We start from the raw sequence: 23,771 nt of genomic DNA on the forward strand, positions 1-23,771 counted from the left end.
TCACTGCTCCTCAGGCTCTTCAGCAGATACTGCAGTGATTTCCCAATCTCTCTATAATTGTTTCAGAATATGAGGGTGGATGTTTGGAGACCAAGGGATGGTGTTTCACCTGGAGAAAGATTGAGCCACTGCTAAAGCACTGCACATCGGTGTGGACAAGCAGGGCAGCTCCCTCCTTCCAGAACCTCCGGAATTTACACCGGATTCATCCATACACTGGATGAACAGAGAAAAGACTTCATCAGTCTCCTCTCCTCACGGCAGAAGCAGAGGGGCAGACACTGATCTCTTCTCTGGGGTGACCAGTGACAGGACCCAAGGAAATGGCTTAAAGCTGTGTCCTGGGGGTTTAGGTTGGGTATCAGGAAAAGGTTCTTTCCACAGAGGGTGTTTGGGCACTGACCAGCCTCCCCAGGGAAGTGGTTATGGCACCAAGCCTGGCAGAGCTCAAGAAGCGTTTGGATAAGGCTCTCAGGCTGCTGGTGTGACTCTTGGGGATGGTGCTGTGTAGGGCCAGGAGTTGAACTCGATGATCCTCGTGGGTCTCTTCCAGCTCGGGATATTCTGTGACGCGCAGAGCCGCGGGGCAGGACCGTCGCGAGCCGGAACGGAGGTTCCAGGCGCGGATTCCCGGGACGCGCCTTCCCCACGACGGGCCGGTCCCTTCCCGTGGTTCCGGGCGGACACGCAGCGGCTCCGCCCGCGCCCCGCTGGCGTCGGCGGGAGCGGGGAGGGGCCGGGAGCGGCGGCGGGGCCGGACTCACCGTGCTGGGCTGCGGAGCGGCGGCGGCGGCGCTGGTACGGGGGCGTCCGGCGGGAGCGGGGGGCTGTCACCGAGGGGGCTGGCGGTGCAGGGCACGGGGAGCGGAGCGGAGCCTGTCACCGGAGCGGAGGCTGTGGAGTGCGGTTAGACCGGCGGCACATGAGGGCATCGCTCGCTCCCCCTGCGGAGCCGCTCAGGGGTCCCGCCCGGGCCCCTCTCCCGGCGTGGTGCCCAGGGCACGGGCAGGGGGCTCCGGGCAGTGCTGGCCGGTCGGGACGTGGCTTTGGGCGAGAGGGCAGTGTCGGCTGGGCTGGTCGTGATGCGCTGCGTCCCCTTTGTGGGGTCTTGGGCAGAGGCCGGGGCTCGGGCGTGATCCTCCGGGATGGCAGGACTGGCAGCCGAGAGAAGATAGAGGCGGATCAGTGGGAAACTTCTGTAGTGCACCCTCAGCGCCTGGAGCGCGGGGGCTCCGGGGGACATCCCCCCAGCCAGGGGACACAGTCAGGGCCTAGGGAGGACAGTGACGAGGTGGCCCTGGCTGCAGCGGAGCAAGGTGTGACCCAGCTGCTGCGTAGGCACACATCCTCTCTAACCCTCTTTTTGTGTCCACCAGAGTCCTGGCTGCACTGATTAATGGTTTTGTAATGGGACTTAAAGTCCTCAGGAATTCCGAGAGCTGTGATGCTCCTCTGTAGTCCTCACTCGCTGTGGAGGGAGGTGCAGAATGCTGCAGGGGGCCTTCTCTCGGTCCCCACCCTGTGATGCTGGCAGGACCCTGGCAAAGGTTGAGTTGTCAGAAACAAGTAATGCTGGGTTTCCATCTGCAGGACCCCAGGCTCTGAGGACAGCCACTGTATTTGGTTTTGAAATTCAGATGACAAATACCCACGCATTATTTACCAAACAAGTTTGCTGTATATACACAATTATCAAAATTACTGATTTCGAAGTTTTTCGCTGTGAAGTCTGGGTTATAACACTCTTGAAATCACTGTACCAAGAGCCACAAACAATAACTGTTGCAGTAAGGAATTGGTATTGGTGTGTAAACCTGCTAAAGGAGGTTTACACCTCCAGTCTCAAGAAGCTCTGTTGCTAATCCCTAGAAACAAAACACTGCAGAAGTCGGATCAGAATAGCCACCTATTCTCACACTTTATTGTCCCTGACAGTATTTTTTGTGGTATTCTGTAATAAGTAAGCCCTGTTTCTGCTGCTTCACTCACCCAGCAGGGGCTGTCGCATGTCGAGACACTCAGTGCCTGGAGGTTATGGTATACCCAGAAGGTCTGTGAATTCACAGAGGTCCTGACAGCATTTTCTCTTTTTTTTGTGTATTACTTAGCAACACTATCTAGGTGATTGCACAGAACTGTTTTCAGTTGTGGTTAGGCAGAGTTATCTTCAGCCATTTGGGACTTTGTTGGAGAGAAGCAGCATCTTTCCCTCAATTGCAGGACATGGGTACCAGAGCTTTTGCTTGAGACAATATCAGCCTGCCTGGACCAGTAGGGGATGCAAGGCCTGGGGGGTTGTTTTAGCAGGTATAGCAAAGGTGAGGATGCTGTTGGACTGATGTGTGGCACTGGCTGGACAGGAATCCCTTTTATATGTTCCTGTGGCTTTTAACACACTGTGGGACAGCTGCTTTTGTTGATCTTGATCCAAAGTAGCTGAAGCAGCCTGTGTTTTACAAGTGGACAGGACTGTGCCAGATCCTGCAGTAACCTTTTTAAGGGGCTCAAGGACTGACCATGCAGGTAGAGCAGATGCTGACTGTGGGGAGCGTTGCAGTGTCTGGAGGTGAGCAGGCTGGGTCATAGCCAGCAGCACTCTGTTCCCAGGCAGGTGCTCTGAGTCTGGAGAATGGGACAGAGCTGGGCCTGGCAGGCCTGGGCTGGGCATGAAGTTGCCTTGGAGATTGGGCAACTTTTTTAAGCGCTGGCAGAAGAAAGATCCATGATGAGTCTTCTGTCATTAACCTCTCCCAGGTCTCTGTGTCTCCACAGATCTCCATGGGGATACACACCAACCAGTAAGGTTAATTGGAGACTGGGTGTTGCACATGAGGGAGAACAGGGAAAAGGATTCTCTTCACTCTATGGTCAAGGAATGTGGAGTTGCTTTGGTACTTTATAGCCTGGCAAAGGACCTATCTGAAGTGACAGGACTTCTGCCTTTTCCCGGAGGCTCTTGCTTACATGCTGTCCGTGTGTCAAGGCAATTCTCTGCAGACAGCTGGCAGAGTGCAAAGTTTAGTAGTGTTGCCTGCAGATGAGTCAGCAGAAGAGAAATATCTCGTTCCTGTAAAGTGCAATGATCTTGTAGGCAAAGCAGCACATGACAGTCACATCTGACTGTGCCAACGCCTCCCAGGTTCAGAGGGACGATAGGACAGCCTTGGAGCAGGCGGGGCCACCCAGGGAGCTGTGGGTGTCCCAGGGCCTCCCTGGTCCAGCTGCCAGTCTTGTGCTTTGGATCCCTGGTGGGAATTGCAGCAGCCTTGGGCTGGAGCATTTACTGAGTTGTTGCAGCAAGCTCCTTTTCAGTTTAAGTAGCAGCATTTATTTTGCTTCACAGGTAAATCTGCAAGTGAAAAGCAGCAGAAGTGGCAGAAGAAATCCTGCTACTGATGTAGGTTTGCAGTTAATATTCTCCAAGAAGTTTTTCAGGACATTAAAAAAAAAGGCAGATGGGCCAGGTCCTCATGCCATCAGTGTGCTTAGGGTGTAGAAAGAACTGACCTGCTTCTCCAGTGTAGTGTGATGCTGGAGTTCTCTGACACCACCAAGACTGAAAAATGGCAGCACTGTCCATAAAGATGCAGACAGTGAGGTAAAGCTTTGGCTAAGCAGGAAGATTTGCTGGGTCTATTCTCACCTCTTCCACGTGCCAGAGGTGTCAGCTTTGGTGTTGTGGTTAAATTCCAGCTCTGACGATGGTGTAGTTAACTGACACCAAGGTAGAAGTTTTAAATTCCTTCCCTGCCTATATTTTGTTTTCCTCTCTAGTAATCAATGCTTGTCCTCTTACCTCTCCCAGAAGTGGCTGTGTTTCAGTGGGATCAGTGATTCCCTGACAGGAAAAGCAACTCTTTCCCCATCCGGCAGTCAACTGCTCCTTGCAGAGCCTGTGCAGGGGTCTCTCTCTCGATGAGTTAGCTGGCAGGTGATGCAAGGCTCTTCTTTGATACAGGATACACCAAAGAAATATTTAAGAAGAAAGCCCTGAGTGTTTTATAAAGCAGTGCAGGGATTGTGATATGCCCGTGGCTTTTCCGAACGGGGCACTTCCGGCTTTGCTCCTTTGGAGCAGTATCTCATATTCAGCCATGAACTCAATAATGCAGGAGGGTGACACCTTAAAATAGAACAATATTAATATTTTACAGCAAGGCTCTTTCTTCTGGTTATGCTTGGTTTCTATCTTGGAGTGTTCAGAATGAGCTTTGAGAATTATCTTCTCTTTCCTCTTCCCCATCTGCTGCAAATGTAATTAATTTTAGAACAGGCAGTGTTTTATGCATTTGGAGAAGCAAAGCCATGTCCTCATGTGTTAAACTCAGCTACAGATGCTGGATCCCACTGTTGATAAATAATTGTTTGGGATGCTATTTTAGTCACTTAGGTCAAAATGAAGCATTCTAAGATTAGTAGGTTTATTGCAGTAAGGTGTGGTGTATTCCTTGTTTTTTGTGAAGCCAAGCCTGGTGATGGGAGGACTTCCCAGAAATGCACCATCAACAGGACAGAGGTTTTAAAGTTCTGAATAGTGGTAAAATTATTGTTTCATTTCTGTGTTAATTTGAGTAATTAACAGAGCTGTGTCACTCATGAGGTGTCTGGACACTGCAGAGGCTACTTCAGCAACATCTCACCTGTCAGATCAGAGCAGACAGAGCATATTTATCCCACCCTTGAAGCTGGTTTCTCACTTGGTACATTGGGTACAGCTGCTGCTGCGTGGCTGATGCTGTCTCACCACTGCTGCTGATTTAATGCACAGCGAATAATAGAATCTGTCAAGTTGGAATCCATTCACTTAAGCTGTTTTTTGCCATCATTTAACTGACTATGTATACCCTGAGAAGTGGAAAAGTTAGGGGGTAGATGGTTGGGTGTGGGAGGAGCTGGAAGAAGCTGTTGGAGTTTTCTCCTGAGCTGGGACAGTGCTGCCCTGTACTGTAAGCTGCAGTTCTTTGCCTGGCCATGAGATCTGCACCCAGCAGCAAGGGGCTGCTGATAATTGAGCAGAGACTGTACTTGTGAGCAGTGAAGTGTGGTTGCTCTGATGGGGGAAGACCTTCACCTGGTTGTGTGTGGGGCTGCCGTGTCAGTGCTTCAGCACCAAAGCCTCTGCTTTTGATGTTTTGCTGGGCAGTGGTTCAGAATGTCTGCATTCAGCACATTAACAGACCTTTTAATTCTCTCCTAAGGGAAGGAAAGAAAGTGGTCAGAGACCAACAGGTGGCTTGAAGCACAGTGAAATTATTTTAACCACATAACAAGAAAATCGGTTGCTGTTTCCCACCAGTGTTTCCATGAATTCTGGAGTTACTTGAACCAGAGACAGACATTTGCTGCTTTTTTTGAACTTCATGGTTTCTGTTAGGACCAGGGTGGTAATGACTGACGCAGAGTGTGCTTGCAAGATGACACTTTGCAAAATGCAAGAATGACTCGTGTCATACCCTGTGTTTTCACAGAGGCACTCTGGAAGCTGCTGCATTTATAGCACGGATCTCACCTGAAAGTCAAATGCTTGCTTAAATATTTGAAAACCTGGACCTGAGGGTTCCAAACTTTGTTGCCTGAGGTTATGTTTGCACTCTCCCATATGTTTGTTCTCAGGAAATAGTAATTTAATTACTGGAATGGGGGAAACGGCAAGCTTGACTCACAGTGAGTGCTGGATGGCTCACACAGTTCTGGAATGTCCTTGTGACTGCTCCTCACTGTCACTTTTATCTCCTCCACAATACTTTTTTGGCTCCCCACTGACCTAAGATTCTCTTTCCCTGTTTTAGTACATTGTGGTAGGTCTAGCAGAGCAGCCAGGGATACTTATATGTATGTAGCCCCAAACCAGTTCAGCTGTGTCTGACCCTCAAACTGCCCATAAGGTATCATCATGCTGATGCTCAGTGGGGAGGGAGAGATATTTGCATCTCGTCAAACTGCATTTGACTTGTTACTTTGGAGCATTCCTTAACCTTGAGTCATGTGTGCTTGAGTAAGTCCGATCACTAAATCTGCTATTTAGCAGCTCTTTCACAAAACACACCCTTCTTGGCTGCCGAACAGCAGAGCTTTGCCAGTGGCCCTTTGAGGGCAGTTACAGCTCCTCACGTAGCTCATCCCAACAGAACACTCAGCAGAGCCCCTCTACTGCTGGAAAGGATGGTGGTATTCAGAGGGGCATCTGCTCTTTGTCACACCTTGCACTTGCCCCACCTAACATTCCAGCACACCCACTGCATGTGGGTGGGGAGACCTTTCTAATTCCACACCACTCTCATTATTAGGGAGTTGGAGCACGCACCTTAGGATCGTTAAGGGTCGTTGCTGGGTGGAGGGGGTCACGATGCTCTCCAGGCCAGAAGTGCCACGTGCTGCACTGGAGAGGTGCACACTTCAAGCCAACAAGAGAGATAATGCTGTTTTTTAGTTTTTGCAAGTCTGGCACCCATTTCTAACTCCTGCAGCAGCTGGAAAGGGAATATTCACTGCTATGCCTTCCTATAAATCCCTATTTTTGATTCAGCTGTGTGAAGTAGGAGTTACTAATACTCCAGGCCCTTCTGCAAAGGTACAGTGACTCCAGCCCAAAGCACAGATAACTTGCTTCTTTATAACTGTCACCATTTCTGTCCCAAATTGGTGGTATGTCTGTCTGTTCATCAGAGAAGCAGCTCAGCTCAACCACCACTAATTGCAAGCTAGTACATAAAGTGCCAGAAGTGTGGCCTAGTGTGGTGTCAGCAGCTGCTTCACCATCTGCTGAGTCACCACTGCGGTGGGGACAAAGGACAAGAGGGGAACACGGTGGCAGCTGTCCCAAGGTGGGCTGTCCCCACTGGGGAGCTGCAGCTTGGTCTTACACAAACAGCAAAGCAAACAGCCAGCCTGTTTAAAGTCATTTAAGTTACGAGCCCTTCCCTTGCCTTTATCCTTCTGCATAGACCTTCCTTCCTCTCTTCAGGACTGTACAGGGAAGAGAAGGAAGAAGGACTGTACACTGCACACCCACCAGCTGCCCTTGGGGGTGTAAAGGGTAAAGAATCCAAATGAGAGCTGGACGAGGGCTGAATGTGAACTGGGCATGCCATAATCCTTAGGTTGACTTTTACATGCGAAAATAGCATTATTAACCTCATAGTAATGATTTATAATTTGCATTGTAACTCTTGTTTCAGTGTCTCTCCAGCCAGCTGACTGCTGCACGCTTCTCTCTGCAGAACAGCTCTGAGTTGCATTAAATGATTCAGTATTCCCACCAGGCACTGTTTGTCAAGCCTTTGGCAGCTGATGCCAAATACAACTGGCTAAGCCCCTTGTGAGGTGGCTGTGTCTTTGCACTGACCTTCTGTGCACTGTACTTGCTGTTGACTGACTCTGTTTTGGAAGAACTGAGAAATATCTCTTTTCTTTTTTTTCTTTTTTCCCTCTCCTTCATTTTGTTCCAGTTCTTTCTGGACGTGCTTGGCAAGATGGAGCCGCCGACCTCGTCCAGGCTGAATTCCCGAAAGAGAAGAAAAGATGGATCAGGCCCTAATGGGGCAACAGAGCTGGATGGAATCCCTCCAAAAATGTCCCGACGCTCACTTGTAAGTAAGCAGAGATAAGAATTTTGGGAGTCTGTGAGATGAGGACACTGAGCTGTAACAGCAGGAAGGTAGAGGTGGTGGTTTATCTGTGGACAGAGAAAACAAGGCAGGGGGCAGGGGATAAGAAGCAAATGATAGTAGCTCTCCTTCTTGCAAATCCAGTTTGGAATCTTCCTTTGTTCATACTAATAACATACTTACAACATGGGCTTAAATTAGGTCTGAGGCAAGCATTGCTAAGCTGCTTTTGTGGTGTGTCCAGCTTGTCACTTAAGCTGAGCCAAAGAGGCATGCCTTTAGATAGCCATAGAGAAGCAGGCATTTCTCACAGGTGGATTTTAAGTGACCCACTGGGAGGGAGAAATACGCAGGAGAAGTACATAACAGCTGCAGGAGGGTCTGAAGCCTGTAAGCACCTGCAGAAGTGATCTGTTGAATCCATGCTCTGACACATGGGGGAGATCACTGTTCATTTGATTTTCTTGGTCTGGAGAGGGACCACATTTGTGTTGCTGGTACTTTGGGAGTGCCCAGAAAAAGAACCACCACAAACAACCAAAAGGATTTCTTTTCTAGGTCATCCTTGGGATGGCTTTAACTAGCTAAAGCCAGCGGGATCTTTTCTGAAGGGGGTATGAATGATCCAGTTAATGCTACTGACAAGGGCTGTCTTTAACTTGTCCTTGCCACAAGATTGTGACAATTGGCTTTTTATAGTTCTTCTCTGCCCTCTTCCTGGAGCTGTCCTGTGCATCACATGTGCTCTAGTTGTTCTTTTCTTATCTCTGTCAAAAACCAGCTACCATCCCTGCCACATCATACCAGGGTCATGGTCCTTGGCAAAATGTGGTGATGTGTTGCAATCTTCCTCCTCGATGACAACATTTTGCTCTTCAGGAGGGCTTCAGCCCTGTCACAGGGCATTGACAGTGGTGATGAAGTAAGAGCAGCACCAGCAGTGAGAACTGGGGAGGCAGGCACTAGGAATGGAGGCTTGAGCTGTTGTGTGACTTATCCCACAGAACATTTATGTCCTTCACTGTTGCCAAAACCCACCCTGTCCCTCTTAAAGATCTCATGTATTTCAGTAAGGAAAGAGAAATGTGCAGGTTATTTATTATTCTGTGGGAGTCACTTGCTCTTCAAGTTGCTATCTGTCCTGTGTTAAAAATAAAACATTGGCAAACAGCACAAGACAAGTAATATCCAGCCACTTTCTAAGCTTCCTCCCTGTTTTTTAGCCACAGGGCCAATACAGTTAGTTCTGCTGGTGAAAGATTTATTTTTTTCTTCTTTTTGCAAAAGTTTTATTTATTATAGCAAGAGTAATAGTGTTGCCTAACTGTGAGATTACCTTGAAGCCTTTTCCACTCCCAACTAAGCAGCTGTTGGCAGAATGTTCCCCTGAAGCAGCAGGGCTCAGCAGCAGATGGTGGTAACAAACCTGCTGACACATAAGCCTGTTGTATTGTGCACATCAGGTTGGGTTTTGACCCTCACTGGCCCTGCAGGGGAAGGGCAAGATTCTGGCAGGACCTTTTGAGGACATGTCTCTGTGTTCCTCTGATAATTTTGATAGGGCTTTTTTTGTGTTTTTATTCCTTACTTCAACTAAACTGCCAAGAATCTGGTTTTATAGGGAAGTCATAGACTTAATGGCAGTGAGAGAGGAGAGACCTGCAGGCCTTATCTGACAGTAAGGATCCTGGTAGAGGAGGTGCTGTGTGAAATGTGGAGCCCTTGGTAACTTAAAGGAGATGTTCAGCCGTAGCAGCTTGTTTGACTGTCGTGGTCAGTGGTTATTTTCCTGTGCATTTCACTATAAGCACTCTAATAAGGATTGACACTGGCCAGAATAGCAGCAGTTTTTCTGGTTGCAGTGCTGCTGGACTCTGCCAGGATTCTGCAGTGGGACAGGAAGCCAGAGAGGAAACTGCAGATTAGCCTTTGCAGCTTGAAGGTATTATTGTAATGATTTGCAAGCTTGTTTCCTAGTGTTCTGACTCTGGAACAAGATGTCCATTGCAGCCCTACACCTTCCAGCTAGAAGGAAATTCAGCTGTTTGTTTTGTAATGGGAAGGGCAGATGTTTCATTTCTATTCAGAGCAGACCAGAAATGATGGCTGCACTTCAGCTGTTGGTTAAATGTACTGCTGTTGTCAAGCTAGCAGGCTGGAGGGGTTTTCTTGCAGCAGTTGGAGTTATTCTGACACAGATCAAGATCAGTCTCTCACTTCTATGGCTCAGAAAGGGTGACAACACACACATGCTCTCAGAGTTAGTGCTGCATTGGTATTGCTCTTCTGCTTGTTCATATACTCAAATCAAGGAGCTGTTACAGTTTGTACATCACAGCACAAACACTCAGGCACAGCAGAGTGATGGTCTTGCCAGAGTGGGCACAGCTGGAGCTGTGACAGTAACGTTTGAAGCTTGGCTTGTGCTGCTGTGAGCTGCTGTTTGTCAGAAATCTGAGTTTACCAGCTGCAGCTCTGACCCTCTGATTTTCTTGCTCCAGTAGAAATACTGTTTACTAAACTCTACTTTTCTGTCTCTCTTCTTCTCTAAACTCAGGCTAATCAGCCTGCAAGGCTGTTTTGAGGTTTTACACTAATTATTCTTTCAGTACACGTGTCTGAATTATGCAGAGGCAGTGAGTCACCTGGTGACTGGGACACTCTGATGGCAGTGCTGCCACTACAAACTGCCCTCACTTTTGCACTCTCTCAGTGAAACTCTCCTGGCTGTTTAGGGACTGCGGGAGCCAGCTCCGTTCTCAGATGAGGTGGAGATCGACTACAGCAAGCCATACGTCAGAGTGACCTATGAAGAAGCCATGAGAGGGACCCCTTGTAAGTAAGAACACAGACTGGAAGGAGATTGTATAAATGGGATATCTCTGAGACCAAAGCAACCTTGTGTGTTTGACCAGGTTTACAGCCAATGACAAAGTGAGTGCTTTGGTGATTAGATAAGTGTTTCCATGGGAAATTTGGCCTGTCAGTACACCTGAAATTCAAGTTTGTATGTGTGAGGAGATACAGATATTTGTTTTAAACTCTAGCTGAGCCACTGACAGCCATAGAACTCTACACTTTCTGTACTACTTTGTCTGAGATAGCTTAAGTTAAGCACTTTAAAAGTCGTATTTTTTAAAAGTCATATTTTCTGAAACTTGAAACTGGCAAGTAAAACCAATTTATATCCTTGTCCAGAATGTCCCATTCTAGCCTGGATTTGAATTAAAGTCAGTGTCATTAAACACCACAGGCCAGCCCCTCAATAAGAATGTGTCCTTTTATTCTCTAAACCAGGCTGGGAGAAACACTGTTCTCTTTGCAAGTCCACAGAGGACGCAGAGGCACAGCTGACTCCTGAAGGCCCTCTCCTGCCAAACAGTGTGCAGACAGTGCTGTCTTACCTGGGCTCTCTGTTGTGGCTACAGAGGCAGTAAAAATGCTGCACTTCTATCTACCCAACTGCTGAGAGATGAACCAGCTCTGACTGAGACCTGGCTGTGGTTTCCTGTCAGAGTTTCTGAAAATCCAGTGTATTTCACAGTCTGCATTAATTTCCCAGCTGAAAATCTCCAGAGTCTGCACAAAGGTCTCTGATTCAGCAGTGGTGGCTCTCCTGCCTGCTGAGACTAAAACACAGTGCACACTTCCTTGTTGCTGTTTGTGTCTGTGCTCAGGAACTGTAGCTGCTGCAGGTACAGAGGAAAGATAAGGATGTCCCAGCCACTTTCCAGAATGTGAATGAATATTCATAAAGGTCTGCTGGGACCAGTCCTCTTCTGGCATACAGAAAGCTTTTGCAGTCACAGATCTCCTTGGCTCTTCAGAGCCTTCTGGAATCTTCAGATTGAGGTCTTGGAACCACTAAAATTATTGTAAGAGGCTGTCCTCAAACTGACTCCTCTGCTTAGCTTGAACTTAACAACCCTGACCTTTGCATCAACTCCTCTTCTTGCTGCCTCCCAGTCTCTGTCTCTGGGTATCTCCAGGGCTCTGCCCAGACCTATGGGGTCTCAGCTTCCTGTTGGGTCTTCTCTCTGCCCTCTCTCCACTGCAGCTTTGCTGTGCCTGTGCTCACCACTCCTCTGAGTCTGTCTGTCTGAACTGAGCCAAGAGAGCAGCAGGCTGTTCCCAAGTGTGTCACAGACAAAGACTTTGGCCTTTGATTATCAGCAGCAAGAGGACTGTGGTCCTGTGTGATCCCAAGATCAGAAACCTCCCACTATTACATGGCAGTGCTAGACTATCTCACTTTACCTCTGTGATGCCCTCAAAGAACTGACCTACAATTTCCCCTGGCAGAGGTGGTCTGAGGGAAGTTTCATTCATCATCATCATCATCATCATCATCATCATCATTATTATTATTATTATTATTATTATTATCATCATCATCATCATCTATGGGTTTAGCTGATAATGCCAGTGATTCAGCAGAATTGTGTCTGCTTTTCTTTGAGCAGTTCAGCTGTGTTTTTGAATAAAGCCATACACTGCATGTTCCTGGGGAAGCTGATGCTGCAGGTCCCTCAACCAGACTGTGGCAGCAGACTGCAGAGAGGGATGCTGTAAACGGTCCTGAGATGCCATCCTAGCAGGCACCTGATTTGAGCCAGTTCCCCTCTGGTATCTCACTGTTGTGCAAAAAGTTAATTCTGCGTTTGGATTTCCATAGAAGGGAAATGTTCATGGTTTGCTTTTCCCTTGGTCTCTCCTTCACCTTGTTTGGGTGATATATGGTAGGTTTTCAGCCTGCCTTTACATGTGGCTGTATTTCAGCTCTGTGCTCAGATGCATTTGTTTCCACACGGGAAGGCAGAGAGCCAGGCATTTATCTTCACAGTTCTGTCCTGATTATGGTTCTGCATTCTGTAACACCTCCATGACTTTCAGAAGGTCCTCAAATGTGAGTATGAGCAGCAGCTGCTTCTCCAGGAAGGCATATTCACAGCTGTGTCTCTGTTCCTTTGGCACAGTGGATCGCCCTGTCAGAGTTTATGCTGATGGAATATTTGACTTGTTCCACTCTGGACATGCCCGGGCCTTGATGCAAGCAAAGAACCTCTTCCCAAACACATACCTCATTGTTGGAGGTAAGGAGTGACCTTGTTGACTTTGGCTGTTGCAGGAGTACAGTTTAGCTCTGTCTCTGGTTGTGCATACTGGGGTTTTGTCTTTGTGGCCTTAGTGACTCTCACTGCAGACACTTGTCCCAAATGTTGCTAGAGTCTTATTGCAAAACTTTGAGGGCTGGATATATCTGCAGAAAGATATCCTGCACTAAATGAGTACTTAAGGAAAAGATTTTTGATTGTATTGTTTTAATTTGACCTCTCTATTCTGTGACAGGTACAGGTGAGTTGCACATCTCAGTATCAAAATATATTAGGTATAGTTGAGCATCTACTTTTGACTCATAAATGAGACAGCTAAAGTATGAGTCCCTCCCATGGCTGCTTTGTTCACCTCTATTGCCCTGCAAGTCACTCCCCAGCTCCAGTTTCCTGCTGGAGACTGCTGAGTGTCAAACAGATCCCAGTGGGAGCATGGAGACCACAGTGGTTTCTTGGGCATGTGCCTGGACACCTGGAAATCAGTTAGGCCTTCCTTTTCAAAACAGAAGTTCCCATTTTGTCTGTCGGGTCATAAGTCTTTAGATGGTACCAGGAATATCCTGCTGAGTGCCTGAAGGGATCTAGCAGAGGTGTTTCAGCCAGGCTCCTTCAAGCATGTAACAGGAAAAAAGAGACCCCTTTTCTGGCTGCCACAGTGCATGGGCCTCTGCCCAGGCAGTGCCTCTGCTCGTCCCTCCACCCACACTGAGGACACATCAGGCTGTGCATGTTGTCTGTCAGGAGCTGACCCCTGGTCAGGCTGCATAATGATGCTGAAGTATGGGAACTGAAAATACCTTTAACGAGTTTTCTCAACTCCCATTGTCTTTGTGAAGCAAAATGAAATTCTGACCCTGCCATAGAATGATTATAACATTCTTGAGTGTTTGTTTCCTTATCACAGTTCCAGTCATTGCTGAGAGCATTCTAATAGTGGTGTGCCTGCACTTCTTGTGTGCTACAGTAGTGTCTGGAAGGGGAAGGGAGGGAGGAGAGCTGAAACAGTTGCTCCAACCTACAAACTGCCCTGAGCTTAGAAATCTTAAAGGCTGAAAGACATCCCCATTTACATAAACACTACAACAAACAGGAAAATAACTTCAGGTCAAACTATTGACATGTTAAAGTAGCAAAGAGTGTAACTGACTGTTCTGTGCCTCTGGGAGACTGGTGAGGAGAAGGGCAATGAACTTGCACCAGGACTGAGACAAGAGGCCACATCCCAGGAGAACATGAGCTCCAAGCAGGGAACAGTCTCCCCCAGTCTTTATCATCTGTTTGTCTAGAACGTATAAATAAATCCAATACCAGTGAGACTGGTAATGCCTTGTTTACTTTTGAGTCTGATAATCAAATAGAACTCCTTCCTCAGTATCTTACATTGCAGATTATGAAGAGTTGTTAATTTACTTTCTCATAGAACATAATAATTAAGCTTGATTTCCTGTGAACTCCCCCTTTGTTTTAACATAAACTTTCCAAGAACTAGACTGTGGTATGGCATTTTATGAAATCAAAAGTTCAGGCAATAAGTTTTTTCAGATTTCAAGCCTGAGACATCCATTGCTTTAAACATAGATTTCTGAGCAGCAGGCCCCCCAGGTGCCATTTCTTATAGAGAGTGGTCTTCTATGTTAGCTGGTTTTCTTGATAAGTGTTGAAAGCTTTGGAGACTTTAAAGGCTTGGGGTGTGTGGGTCCCCAGCTTGGGCAGAAATTGTCCAAGCAGCCTGCCCAGAATTGCTCAGGAGTTTAGTGCCCTGCAGTGCTTCCTGTTCCTGGTGTTTTGTGGCTGGAAGAGCTGGGTTTGAAACACCAGCCTCTGTCAGCTGCTGGCATAGTCAGGTTCAGCACAGTGTGGGCAAGGTCCTTTTACTGTAAATCATTGGGGTAAGTGCCTCAGACTGTGTTCTCTGCCTGTTTCTGCAGTCTGCAGCGATGAGCTGACCCACAACTTCAAGGGTTTCACGGTAATGAATGAAAACGAGCGCTACGATGCTGTGCAGCACTGTCGCTATGTGGACGAGGTGGTGAGAAATGCACCCTGGACCCTCACACCCGAGTTCCTGGCAGAGCACAGGGTAATCTGTGACATCTGATCTCTTTGGAATTTCGATTAGCCTCTCTCTGTTTATAGCAAGAATTCATCTTTGGGGGTGACCTCTGCTTGAGCAAACTATTTCTGTTGAAGCTCCTTAAAGATAGAATGAACTGGGTTATGGGAATTGAGTGGGTTTCTTGGGAGTGTAGAAGCATTTGCTGAGCTGGTATGTAATGTTAAAATAATGCAGAGATTGTGACATAAGGAAAAAGGTTCTCGCTATTTCAGGAGAGGTTGGTGCTGGTTACAGATAGGTGTGAAATGCAGTAGAGAGAGGAATACATGCGTTTGAAGTGATTTCTGGGTGGTGTCTGGTCCAATTCCCTGCTTACAGCAGGAGCAGCTTAGATATACATCAGCCTCCTTGCCACAGGAGACCAGACAAGCTGTCTTGAAAGCCTTTTATCAGCTGGTGAGATAAAGTGAAAGGAATCTCTAAACATCTGTTGAACAGCTTTGGGAGGTGAAGGAGTCTCCAGGGAAGCTTGCTTAGTTTACCGTTGTTGTCGTTAACAAGCCATTTCTCTGTGGAGCTTAAAGCAGCTGTGTCCCTATTCCCAGCCTTTTCTTTCCTCTCTGTCGTGTGCTTACAATTCACAGGCAATTGCCACTGAGCACTTGGGACTGCTCTGTGTTGTGTTGTAACAGAGGAAACGTCCTGCTGTTCTCTCTCATACCCCTGAGTGGAGGTGTTGAGCCGAAAGTTACCATCTTTCAACAGCAGCAGGAGATCTGCACGTTCCAGATAAAACATTGACTTGATTTTTAATTTTCAGATCGACTTTGTTGCACATGATGACATCCCCTACTCTTCTGCTGGCAGTGATGATGTCTATAAGCATATAAAAGAAGCAGGTGGGTCCCCCTCAAATCCTCCAGGGCTTCTTATCAAAAATCCTCTGTAGTTTCTCTTGTACCTCTATAATACGAGATTATGCCACTCTGATCTGCCCAGGAGCCTGTGGTGGCAGGAAGAAGCAGCTCTGGGCCCTGCTTCATAACACTAGGACTGTTCTGTGTCCCAGCCCAAGCATGGCCCAGTATTAATTCCTAATTTCAGTCTAGTTATTTTGATTGAATTAACAGCAACCTCTTGAAAACATATTACAGTTTGGCTTAGAGATTTGCCATGTGCCAAATGAAGAGTCTTGTGAACTTAGCAGAGGGACACCTCTAGCTGTTTGCTGTTAAATTCACTGGGGATGCTGCTTTTTTATATCTATCCAAACTCAGCCATCAGAGTGTTACATTTCCATCTGTTGAAATCTTGTCCTGTCCTTGTCCCCACACTATTCTGTATGCAGTCAGTATTTAAACCAGCTAAAGTGAAAACCTTTTCATTAGAATTCCTGGTATTTTGACAGGGTTTTGACATATTTTGATCTTACTCAGGCATCCCAGAAAGGATGGCTCTGGTATTGTACATTTAAAGACAAAGATGTGAGAGCAGTTAGCAAATCTTGACTAGAGAAGTTGTTTCCTGACAGAGGTGGCAGCAGCTTTTTGCCCTGTGTCTTGCTCAAGCTGTCCTGGGTGCTTTTCCCCAACTTTAGGCATGTTTGCACCAACCCAGAGGACCGAGGGCATCTCCACATCTGACATCATCACGCGCATCGTGCGGGACTACGACGTCTATGCCCGGCGGAACCTGCAGCGGGGCTACACGGCCAAGGAGCTCAATGTCAGCTTCATAAACGTGAGTTGAAGTGGGTCTCACCCCACGCTACAGGAGCCAGAACCTTGCTGAGTGTGAAGGGAGTCTTGTCTAGTGATAGCACAGTCCTGCCATGTGCCAGTGAAAGGCCTGTCTGCAGAGCTAAGCGTTGGCACCAAACCAGTGTCCCTTGGAGTAAAAATTAGACTTCCACCCCTGAAATCACCTCAGGGACCCACTCAGAGGAACTGGGGGGTTGCTAATGCTGCTGTCTTGTCAGAGATGTCTTGATGAAGTCTTACCTATTGAAAGAGCTGGAGAGAGGGCGTGTGGCAAAATGTACGTTTTTCTTGAATGAAGAGTGAGTTGTTCTTGACAGGAGCTGCTGTCTCATCTCTCTCCTCTTCCCCTAGCCACCTCCTTAGGGTAGAGTCATTTGTTAGGATAAAATCTGATGCTGTTCCCACTGTACTGTTCTCTTCCTGGAGCTGCAGGAGCAGCAGTGCTTGGGTAGGACAGAAGGATATGCCCTGATCCTCTGCTGTGCAGCTCTAGCCCTCTGAAAGAGTACGTGGCAGAAGACATTTTTGAAGTTGGAAGTAAAGTCGTAAACATTTTTTTTTATCACTCAGATACTGTGCCTGTGAACAGCAATGAAACAGGAGAGGTAATGGCTGCCTGGCCTCTCTTTGGCACATAACTCTGCCTCTGTTTAAAAACACCCAGCAGAAAGACTGGTGCTGTTGTGATATGCAGAGACCTACAGCAAGTCACTCGAATCTAATCTGTGTGCTGTATAAATATTTCCCTCTTCAATGCACTCCTATTAGATAGTGCTTATCTCTGGCTTTAGTCTTGCTTTGTGTACTGTGCCAGTGCCTGCCACAGAGGGTGTCACAGCCCCACTGTGTCTGCCATGTAGTCTAGGAAAGAAGTGTCATAGAAGTGAAGGAGGAGTGTCACCAGACTAATGGAGATGCCAAGTCTCAAGCAGCAGTTCAGTGTAGTAACACAGAGCAGAGATGGCCTCCACTCAAATCTGGTGAGCTGTATTCTGATCCACCACTCTCTGTGCAGGAGAAAAAATACCACCTCCAGGAACGTGTGGATAAGGTGAAAAAGAGAGTGAAGGATGTAGAGGAGAAATCAAAGGAATTTGTCCAGAAAGTGGAAGAGAAGAGTATTGATCTCATTCAGAAGTGGGAAGAGAAGTCCCGGGAGTTCATCGGCAATTTCCTGGAGATGTTTGGCCCAGAAGGTGCACTGGTAAGGAGCTGCTATGGGAAAAGGGGAAAGGGAATTTTGGAGACATTAACAGACATCGTGGGGCTTCTACAGAGTCTGCAGAGGAAAGGTTTGGCTTTTGTTGCAGTGCTCAGTGTTCTGCCAGTCTCCAGACAAGTTGTCCCAGGCTTGGGCAGCCTGTTTTCAGGGAGTACTCACCATTGCCAACGAGATAATGCCAGTTACATTGTAGAGTGAAAATATTCCCCTGTTCCACAAGCTGGCCTGTAAACTCCAGTTTGTGCCCTGCTGACCACTGAGCTGCCAAGAGGATGGTGGCCACTTTGTCATTGGCCTAAGACGAGTCTGAAGCTAGTTGTTTATGCCAGGCTTTCCTGCACTGTTGGGTGAATACCACAGGTATTTCATGTTAGAAGTGCTTGAAAACGATTGGTGGTTACACTGTGTGCAGTTTCCAAAGCCCAGAGTGATGCTGGGGCTTTTTCTGCTCTTAAATAGCATGAAGTTCTGAAGGGGCATGACTCAAAATGCTGCACAGGCTGTAAGTAGTGTCCATGTCCATGAGTGTGTAACCCATGCTAACAGTCCTCCTGCTTCCCTCTCCAGAAACACATGCTGAAGGAGGGCAAGGGCCGGATGCTGCAGGCCATCAGCCCAAAGCAGAGCCCCAGCAGCAGCCCCACACACGACCGCTCCCCATCTCCCTCCTTCCGCTGGCCCTTTTCCACCAAGACACCTCCTTCTTCCCCTGCCAACCGCTCCAGGAACGAGTCTGCAGTCACCTATGACATCAGTGAGGATGAAGAGGATTAACCTACCTGCCAGGATTTGCTGCGGGCCGCTAATCGCTGAATCCTAAGTCCAGACCCACTGGGGAACTCTAAACGAGCAAGAGAGCCATAGGAACAGGGCTGATGGCTGAGCACAGGGCCTTGGAGGCACCCGTTGCTCATAGCAAGGGCTGCTGCCTGGAAGCACATTCAAACCTCCTCTCCCTTCTCCCCAAATCCCCTTTTTATTGTTTACGTTCTAGCGGTTTCCAGGGTGAAGATGGTTTTTATATTTTAAGAAAATATTTGTTAAAAGGGCAAGGAATAGCACTCAAGCGTGGCTTTGTTTGGTTTCTTTTCCCTTGTTAAACCTCCAAGCAAGAGAGAGAGTGGGAAGACCCATCTGTCTCTTCTTTCCTTCAGCTCCTCTGTCTTATCCCCCCCACCCCCAGGCAGTATCTGTGCCACTGCCAAACGAAAGACCCCTCAGTTCCTCAACCAGCATGACCTCGAGAGCATGCACAAAGCAGTGGTGTAATGAGGCTTCTAGGAAATAGAGACATCCCTGCTGGGCTGGAGCTGATAGGAATCTCTCCAGCAGACGCTGTAGTGCTCACATGCCTCTTAACTGAGCTTCCCAGTGTGTTGCAGTGAGGACGTGCTGGGCAGGGGTACCAGCTTGGCACGCAGGAGTTACACCTGGGGAGGACTTGCAGCACTGTAGAGTGGCACACCTCGTAAAGTGCACAGCATTCACAGCTCCAAACTGTAGAGGGGCTGCAGGGGAAAGGCCTTTCCAGCTAATCTTAACAAGACTGCTAAATCCTGAGCTAAAATTGAGCCCTCAGTTGCTGTTGGAGAGAAGAGAATGAATCTTTGCTTCAGGGCATTTGCTGTTGTACATTTCCTTGGGTGTGAGAGCCCAGATAGGAAATGAATGTGTGTAGTCTTTTGAGAAGTTCCTTGTTCCAGTCTGTGGTGTGTTACACATTTTAGTGTCTGTCCAAACGGTCCCTCAGCACCATGCTCTGTGTGTGTTTGTCTGTGTTTCAGTTGCTGTGCTGTAGGGGCTGGAGGAGTCCTTCACACTGGTGCCATGAAGTCGCTGCTCTAAGGGCAAAGCAGCCAGTTTGCTGCTGCTGCTGTCAGTGTGTGCAGCTGGACAGATGAAGGGCCCCAGTTCTGTGTGACAGTTACCTGGCTTGTGCAGTACATGCACAAATCCATGCCTGCTCACTCTGCTCCATGAGGCAGGATGGAAGGAGCATCAGAGAGTGCTGCAGCTTTTTAAGGTTATTTAAATACAATGCTTGTGTGAGTCCATGGTCCAAGTTGTGCCTGCTGTTGTGTCTGTGATGCACACTAAGCTTTGTGGCCTGTGGCTCCCCAAGGGGACTTGCCCTCCTCATGGCTGAGCAGAGCAGATCCAGCACCCTGTCCTGCAGCTAGCACTGGAGAAACTAGCCTTGCTGTCATGTAGCTGTGGAGCTTTTCTGCCAGGGTTTGCCTCTGATACCCACTGTCTCTGGGTGGAGCTGCTGAGCTGAGTTGCCTGTATCCTGTGGTGCTGGGAACAGAGGAGGGCTCAGAGCCCTGTCAGCAGTGCTGCTGGGAGGTCTCCAGAGCAGGATATGAGGCTTGGGGAGAGCACGTGCAAGGAAGAAACTCGTCAAGTGCTGCCACAAGCTCTGCACACTGTGATGCTTCCAGAGCACCTGGTGGCCCTGGGGTAGGAACAGGCTGCAGCTTCTTTCCAGCTTCTGTCTTGATGGTCTTTTGTCACACTGCCCAAAGTGCTTGACAGAGGTTGTGTGCTTCTCTTGAAGCCAGAACCAGTATGGGAAAGGGTATTTTGGGGATCACTAATCTGCCACTTGGACCTCTTTCAGCAGGGATGTGCACAGCTGTGGGAGCATGGCTGGCTGCCGTGGATTTTAAACTGTAAGGAGCAAATAACAGTCACGTGCTAGAAGCCAGTTGTTAATCCTCTGGTTTATGAGTGGTAGAACACTTCCTTTGTATCACTCACATTGTCTCTTCCCTCATCTTCCTTTCCTCACCTTTCCCTCAGTATGGGTGTTGCGGTTGCTTCCCTGAGCCAGATCACAAAGGCCAGGCTGCTTTAGAGCCTTACTACTGTTTTAAACACAAGTTATGCAACAGTGTTCTGTAAGTTTGGGTATCCATAATGTTCTGGATTGTGGCTTGTTGTGCAGAGACCTTAGCAAGCTTGGTCTCTTTGCAAATTCTGGGGTGCTTGGTAAGAAGCCAGCCATGGTTTTACATGTAGCTTGGAATAACAGAGCCGTTTCTTGTAACCAATAATCTCTGCTTCCTCCTTGCACTGAAATTAAATTGGACACTGAAATCCCAGTCTAGCCCTTTATTTTTCCTTTGTTTTGTTTTCTCCTGGATTGCTGGACCAGTCTTCTCCAGCGCTGTCATATTTTATCAGGAATAGGTAAGAGCTTGATCTTTCAGTAAAACATGAGCCAAGTTCCCCAGGGTCATTTCATTCCCACAGATACACCCAGTGCTGCTGCTTGGGCTGTTCTGTACAACTCTAAGCCATCCCCTGCTCTTCAAAAGAAGCATCCAGAAGAGACATGAAGTAAAAGGTGCAGTGGAAAAACAAAAGTTTACTAGCATGCAGTGAAGATCCCTGTGGAGTTTGATGCTGCCAACTCTAGAGGCATCTACTCTTGTGAAACAGCCCCATTTCGCTTCTCTGTAGATCTGGGGTGCGAGCCCCTGAAAAGGATTTTCTGATGGCAAACAACAACAGGACAGAATTGAGAAGGACCAGGGATGGTGGTAGAAGCAAGAGCATTGGAGAATGCTGCTACTGTTTTTAACATGTGATCTGCTCATTTGAAACCATGGTCTGAGTTGTGCTTCTGGCATCTGTAATGAACACTTGGAGTCAAAAGATTACCCAGTGGTTTCTGCAAATTGTTATTGCTCCTGATGTCCATCCCTGTGTCTAGAGCAGATACTGGTACTGAACTGAGACTGGTTAAGGCAGCATTGACTAATTCCCAGTGTTATGAAGGTGCTTCAAGGCTTCTTCCTTTGCCTGGCACCTAACTGGTGTGGATGCTCCCTGTGTGCTTTCAGGAGCAGCCAGTCCCATGGAGAACAGGCCCAGAGACAGGTCAGACCCATCCTGATATCTCAGGAGAAATCACCACTGGCCTGGGCTCACTTTGGCTGTGGGACCCCAGCCAGCAGCACCCAGAGCTCAGTGTCACAGCTGGATGTTGGGCATCCTGTGACAGTCCCATGCCATGGCTGTGTTAGTCTGGGCTCCATCCTTCTCCCTCTGTATGGAGTCATCTCCCACCCAGCCTAGGCAGAGATAATATGAAGCCAGTCACCAACGCAAGACTCGTGTAAAAATTTATCTTTACTCAGTGCTAGACAAGAGCCCCTGGGCTGGAGGTGGCTCCATGGACCCCCCTGGTTTATGGCTTTTAAGTTTCAAACCTTTCATTCTGTCCCAAGAAGCTCTTTCCCCTCCTGCCTCTCCTGCTGCCAGCAGCTCCCCAGGGCCAGGGGAGGAGGAGAAGGTTGTGCAGGGTAGACCAGCCCCTCACCCCACTCTGCCTCTGGCACCCCAGTTTGTCCCTCCTGCTCACGCCTTGGCGTCGGTGCCTGTGGGTGCGAAGCTGACGGGCTGGTAGCCTGGTTTGTCGTCCTGCTTGCGGTAATACATCCGTGTCAGCACCGCCAGGATGAAGGTCTGCGGGATCAGCAGCTGCACGTTCATCTCTGGAACAGGAGACGGGTCATTTGAAGCTGCCCTCAGCCACCATGCACAACCCCCCATGCCATCCATGTGATGGAGGGGCCTGGCTGGGTGTGCTGCTCTCTCATCTCCCTACTTACGCTGCGACCTGGCCTTGGAGGAGAAGGGCGGCGAGCAGGCAATGCTGCCATTGTTGGCCAGGATGCTGAAGATGGCAGGCTGGAGCGCCGTCAGGAGGAGCAGGATCTGCGACCACCAACACCCTGCTGTGAGGGCTGTGCCACTGCCCAGCTCTCAGCCTTCACCTTCCCCCTGTCCTGCAGCCAGCGGGGCTCTCACCCAGCAGTGGCTCCTGCCCCACCAGCTCCCCTCATGCTGCCTCAGCCCGCAGTGCTGCAGAACCCCCTCACCTAGGAGGAGCTGGGCAGGACAGGGGCTCACCTGGAAACAGGTGAACTTGGCCTGCATGTTCTGCTCAGCCAGGTGCAGCCGGGCCTGCCGGAAGAGGATGCCCAGGCCCCACAGCCCAAAGAGGGCAGAGGCACCAACCAAGGTGTTGATCCAGAGGGCCACACTCTCCCCTGAAATCTGAGGGGGACATACAGAAAACATTACTGGGCTGACAAAGTTCAGGCAGAGGCTTCCTGTCTAGGTCATCAACCTGCCCATCCCTGTGCTCTGGCACTCACATCAGCAGGGTTGTAATTCCCATCGGTGGCCAGGATCAGCCCCAGGAAGACAGCGACTGCCTTGAAGAAGGCGTACTGGAAAGTCCCCAGGATCATCAATTTAAGCTTTTTCCTGGCATGGGGAGAGAAACCAGTAGCACTCTGAAGTCCTCAAGTCCCTGCCCAGGGAATTGTCTTCCAGCCCAGCAGCAGCACGGGGTGAAAGCCCTCCAGGGGCAGAGGTTTATCCCAGCTCCCCCTCACCTGCTCATGGTGATTTTGGGCAGGCACGGGCAGCAGCAGCAGCAGGGCCCAGTGCTGACCACCATGGGCACATCCTTCAGGGTGCTGAGCAGTGCTTCCTTCCCCCCAAAGCCCTCCACCATGACCATCATCAGCAGGTAGAAGCAGACAGCGAAGTACCTGGGGAGGAGGAGGAAGGGAGGTCAAGCCCTGTGGGCTCAGTGGTGCCCTGTCCCAGGGTGGGTGATACTCACGCCGTGGTAGCCATCTCCACCACCATCATGGAGCGCGGGAACCACAGGCCAAAGCAGCTGATCACTGACACAACCTGGGGGACACGTGAGCTTGGCACACTGGCACTCCCCCCTCCTGTGGGCTGCCACCCCTTGAGTGGCCCTGGCCCCCCAGGGCGATGCCCCCGAGCACCCCCGGAGCCCAGCTCACCGTAGGAGCTGAGCTGCTCCAGCAGAGGGTCTTCATCTTGATAGGGCAGCGGATCTTGCGGAAGAGGTACGAAACCTCTTCCACGTAGATCACAACCGACAGCAGTGTCATGATGGTGCAGAGGCCCAGGATGATGAGTTGGGCCATGTCCAGCTCTGCTGGGGAGGGGTGAGAAGCT

At 48.9% G+C, this 23,771-nt stretch overlaps 2 protein-coding genes across 2 annotated transcripts; one reads left to right on the plus strand and one right to left on the minus strand.

The window, feature by feature from the left end:
- The first annotated feature begins 713 nt into the window (after positions 1 to 713).
- On the plus strand, positions 714 to 20,863 carry PCYT1A (phosphate cytidylyltransferase 1A, choline). Its single transcript, XM_036388752.2, has 9 exons — positions 714 to 798; positions 7,449 to 7,589; positions 10,343 to 10,442; positions 12,584 to 12,700; positions 14,650 to 14,801; positions 15,598 to 15,676; positions 16,375 to 16,517; positions 17,553 to 17,741; positions 18,327 to 20,863. The coding sequence occupies exons 2-9, from the start codon at positions 7,473 to 7,475 to the stop codon at positions 18,531 to 18,533; spliced, it is 1,104 nt and encodes a 367-aa protein (XP_036244645.1). The 5' UTR covers positions 714 to 798; positions 7,449 to 7,472; the 3' UTR covers positions 18,534 to 20,863.
- Positions 20,864 to 21,913: 1,050 nt separating this feature from the next.
- On the minus strand, positions 21,914 to 23,771 carry SLC51A (solute carrier family 51 subunit alpha). The gene is made up of 7 exons (XM_036388991.2): positions 23,594 to 23,771; positions 23,404 to 23,477; positions 23,171 to 23,329; positions 22,928 to 23,039; positions 22,680 to 22,826; positions 22,379 to 22,484; positions 21,914 to 22,261 (listed from the first exon to the last, which is right to left on the minus strand). The coding sequence occupies exons 1-7, from the start codon at positions 23,738 to 23,740 to the stop codon at positions 22,125 to 22,127; spliced, it is 882 nt and encodes a 293-aa protein (XP_036244884.2). The 5' UTR covers positions 23,741 to 23,771; the 3' UTR covers positions 21,914 to 22,124.

This window comes from Molothrus ater, chromosome 10, assembly GCF_012460135.2.
Source record: "Molothrus ater isolate BHLD 08-10-18 breed brown headed cowbird chromosome 10, BPBGC_Mater_1.1, whole genome shotgun sequence".
Lineage (NCBI taxonomy): Eukaryota > Metazoa > Chordata > Aves > Passeriformes > Icteridae > Molothrus > Molothrus ater.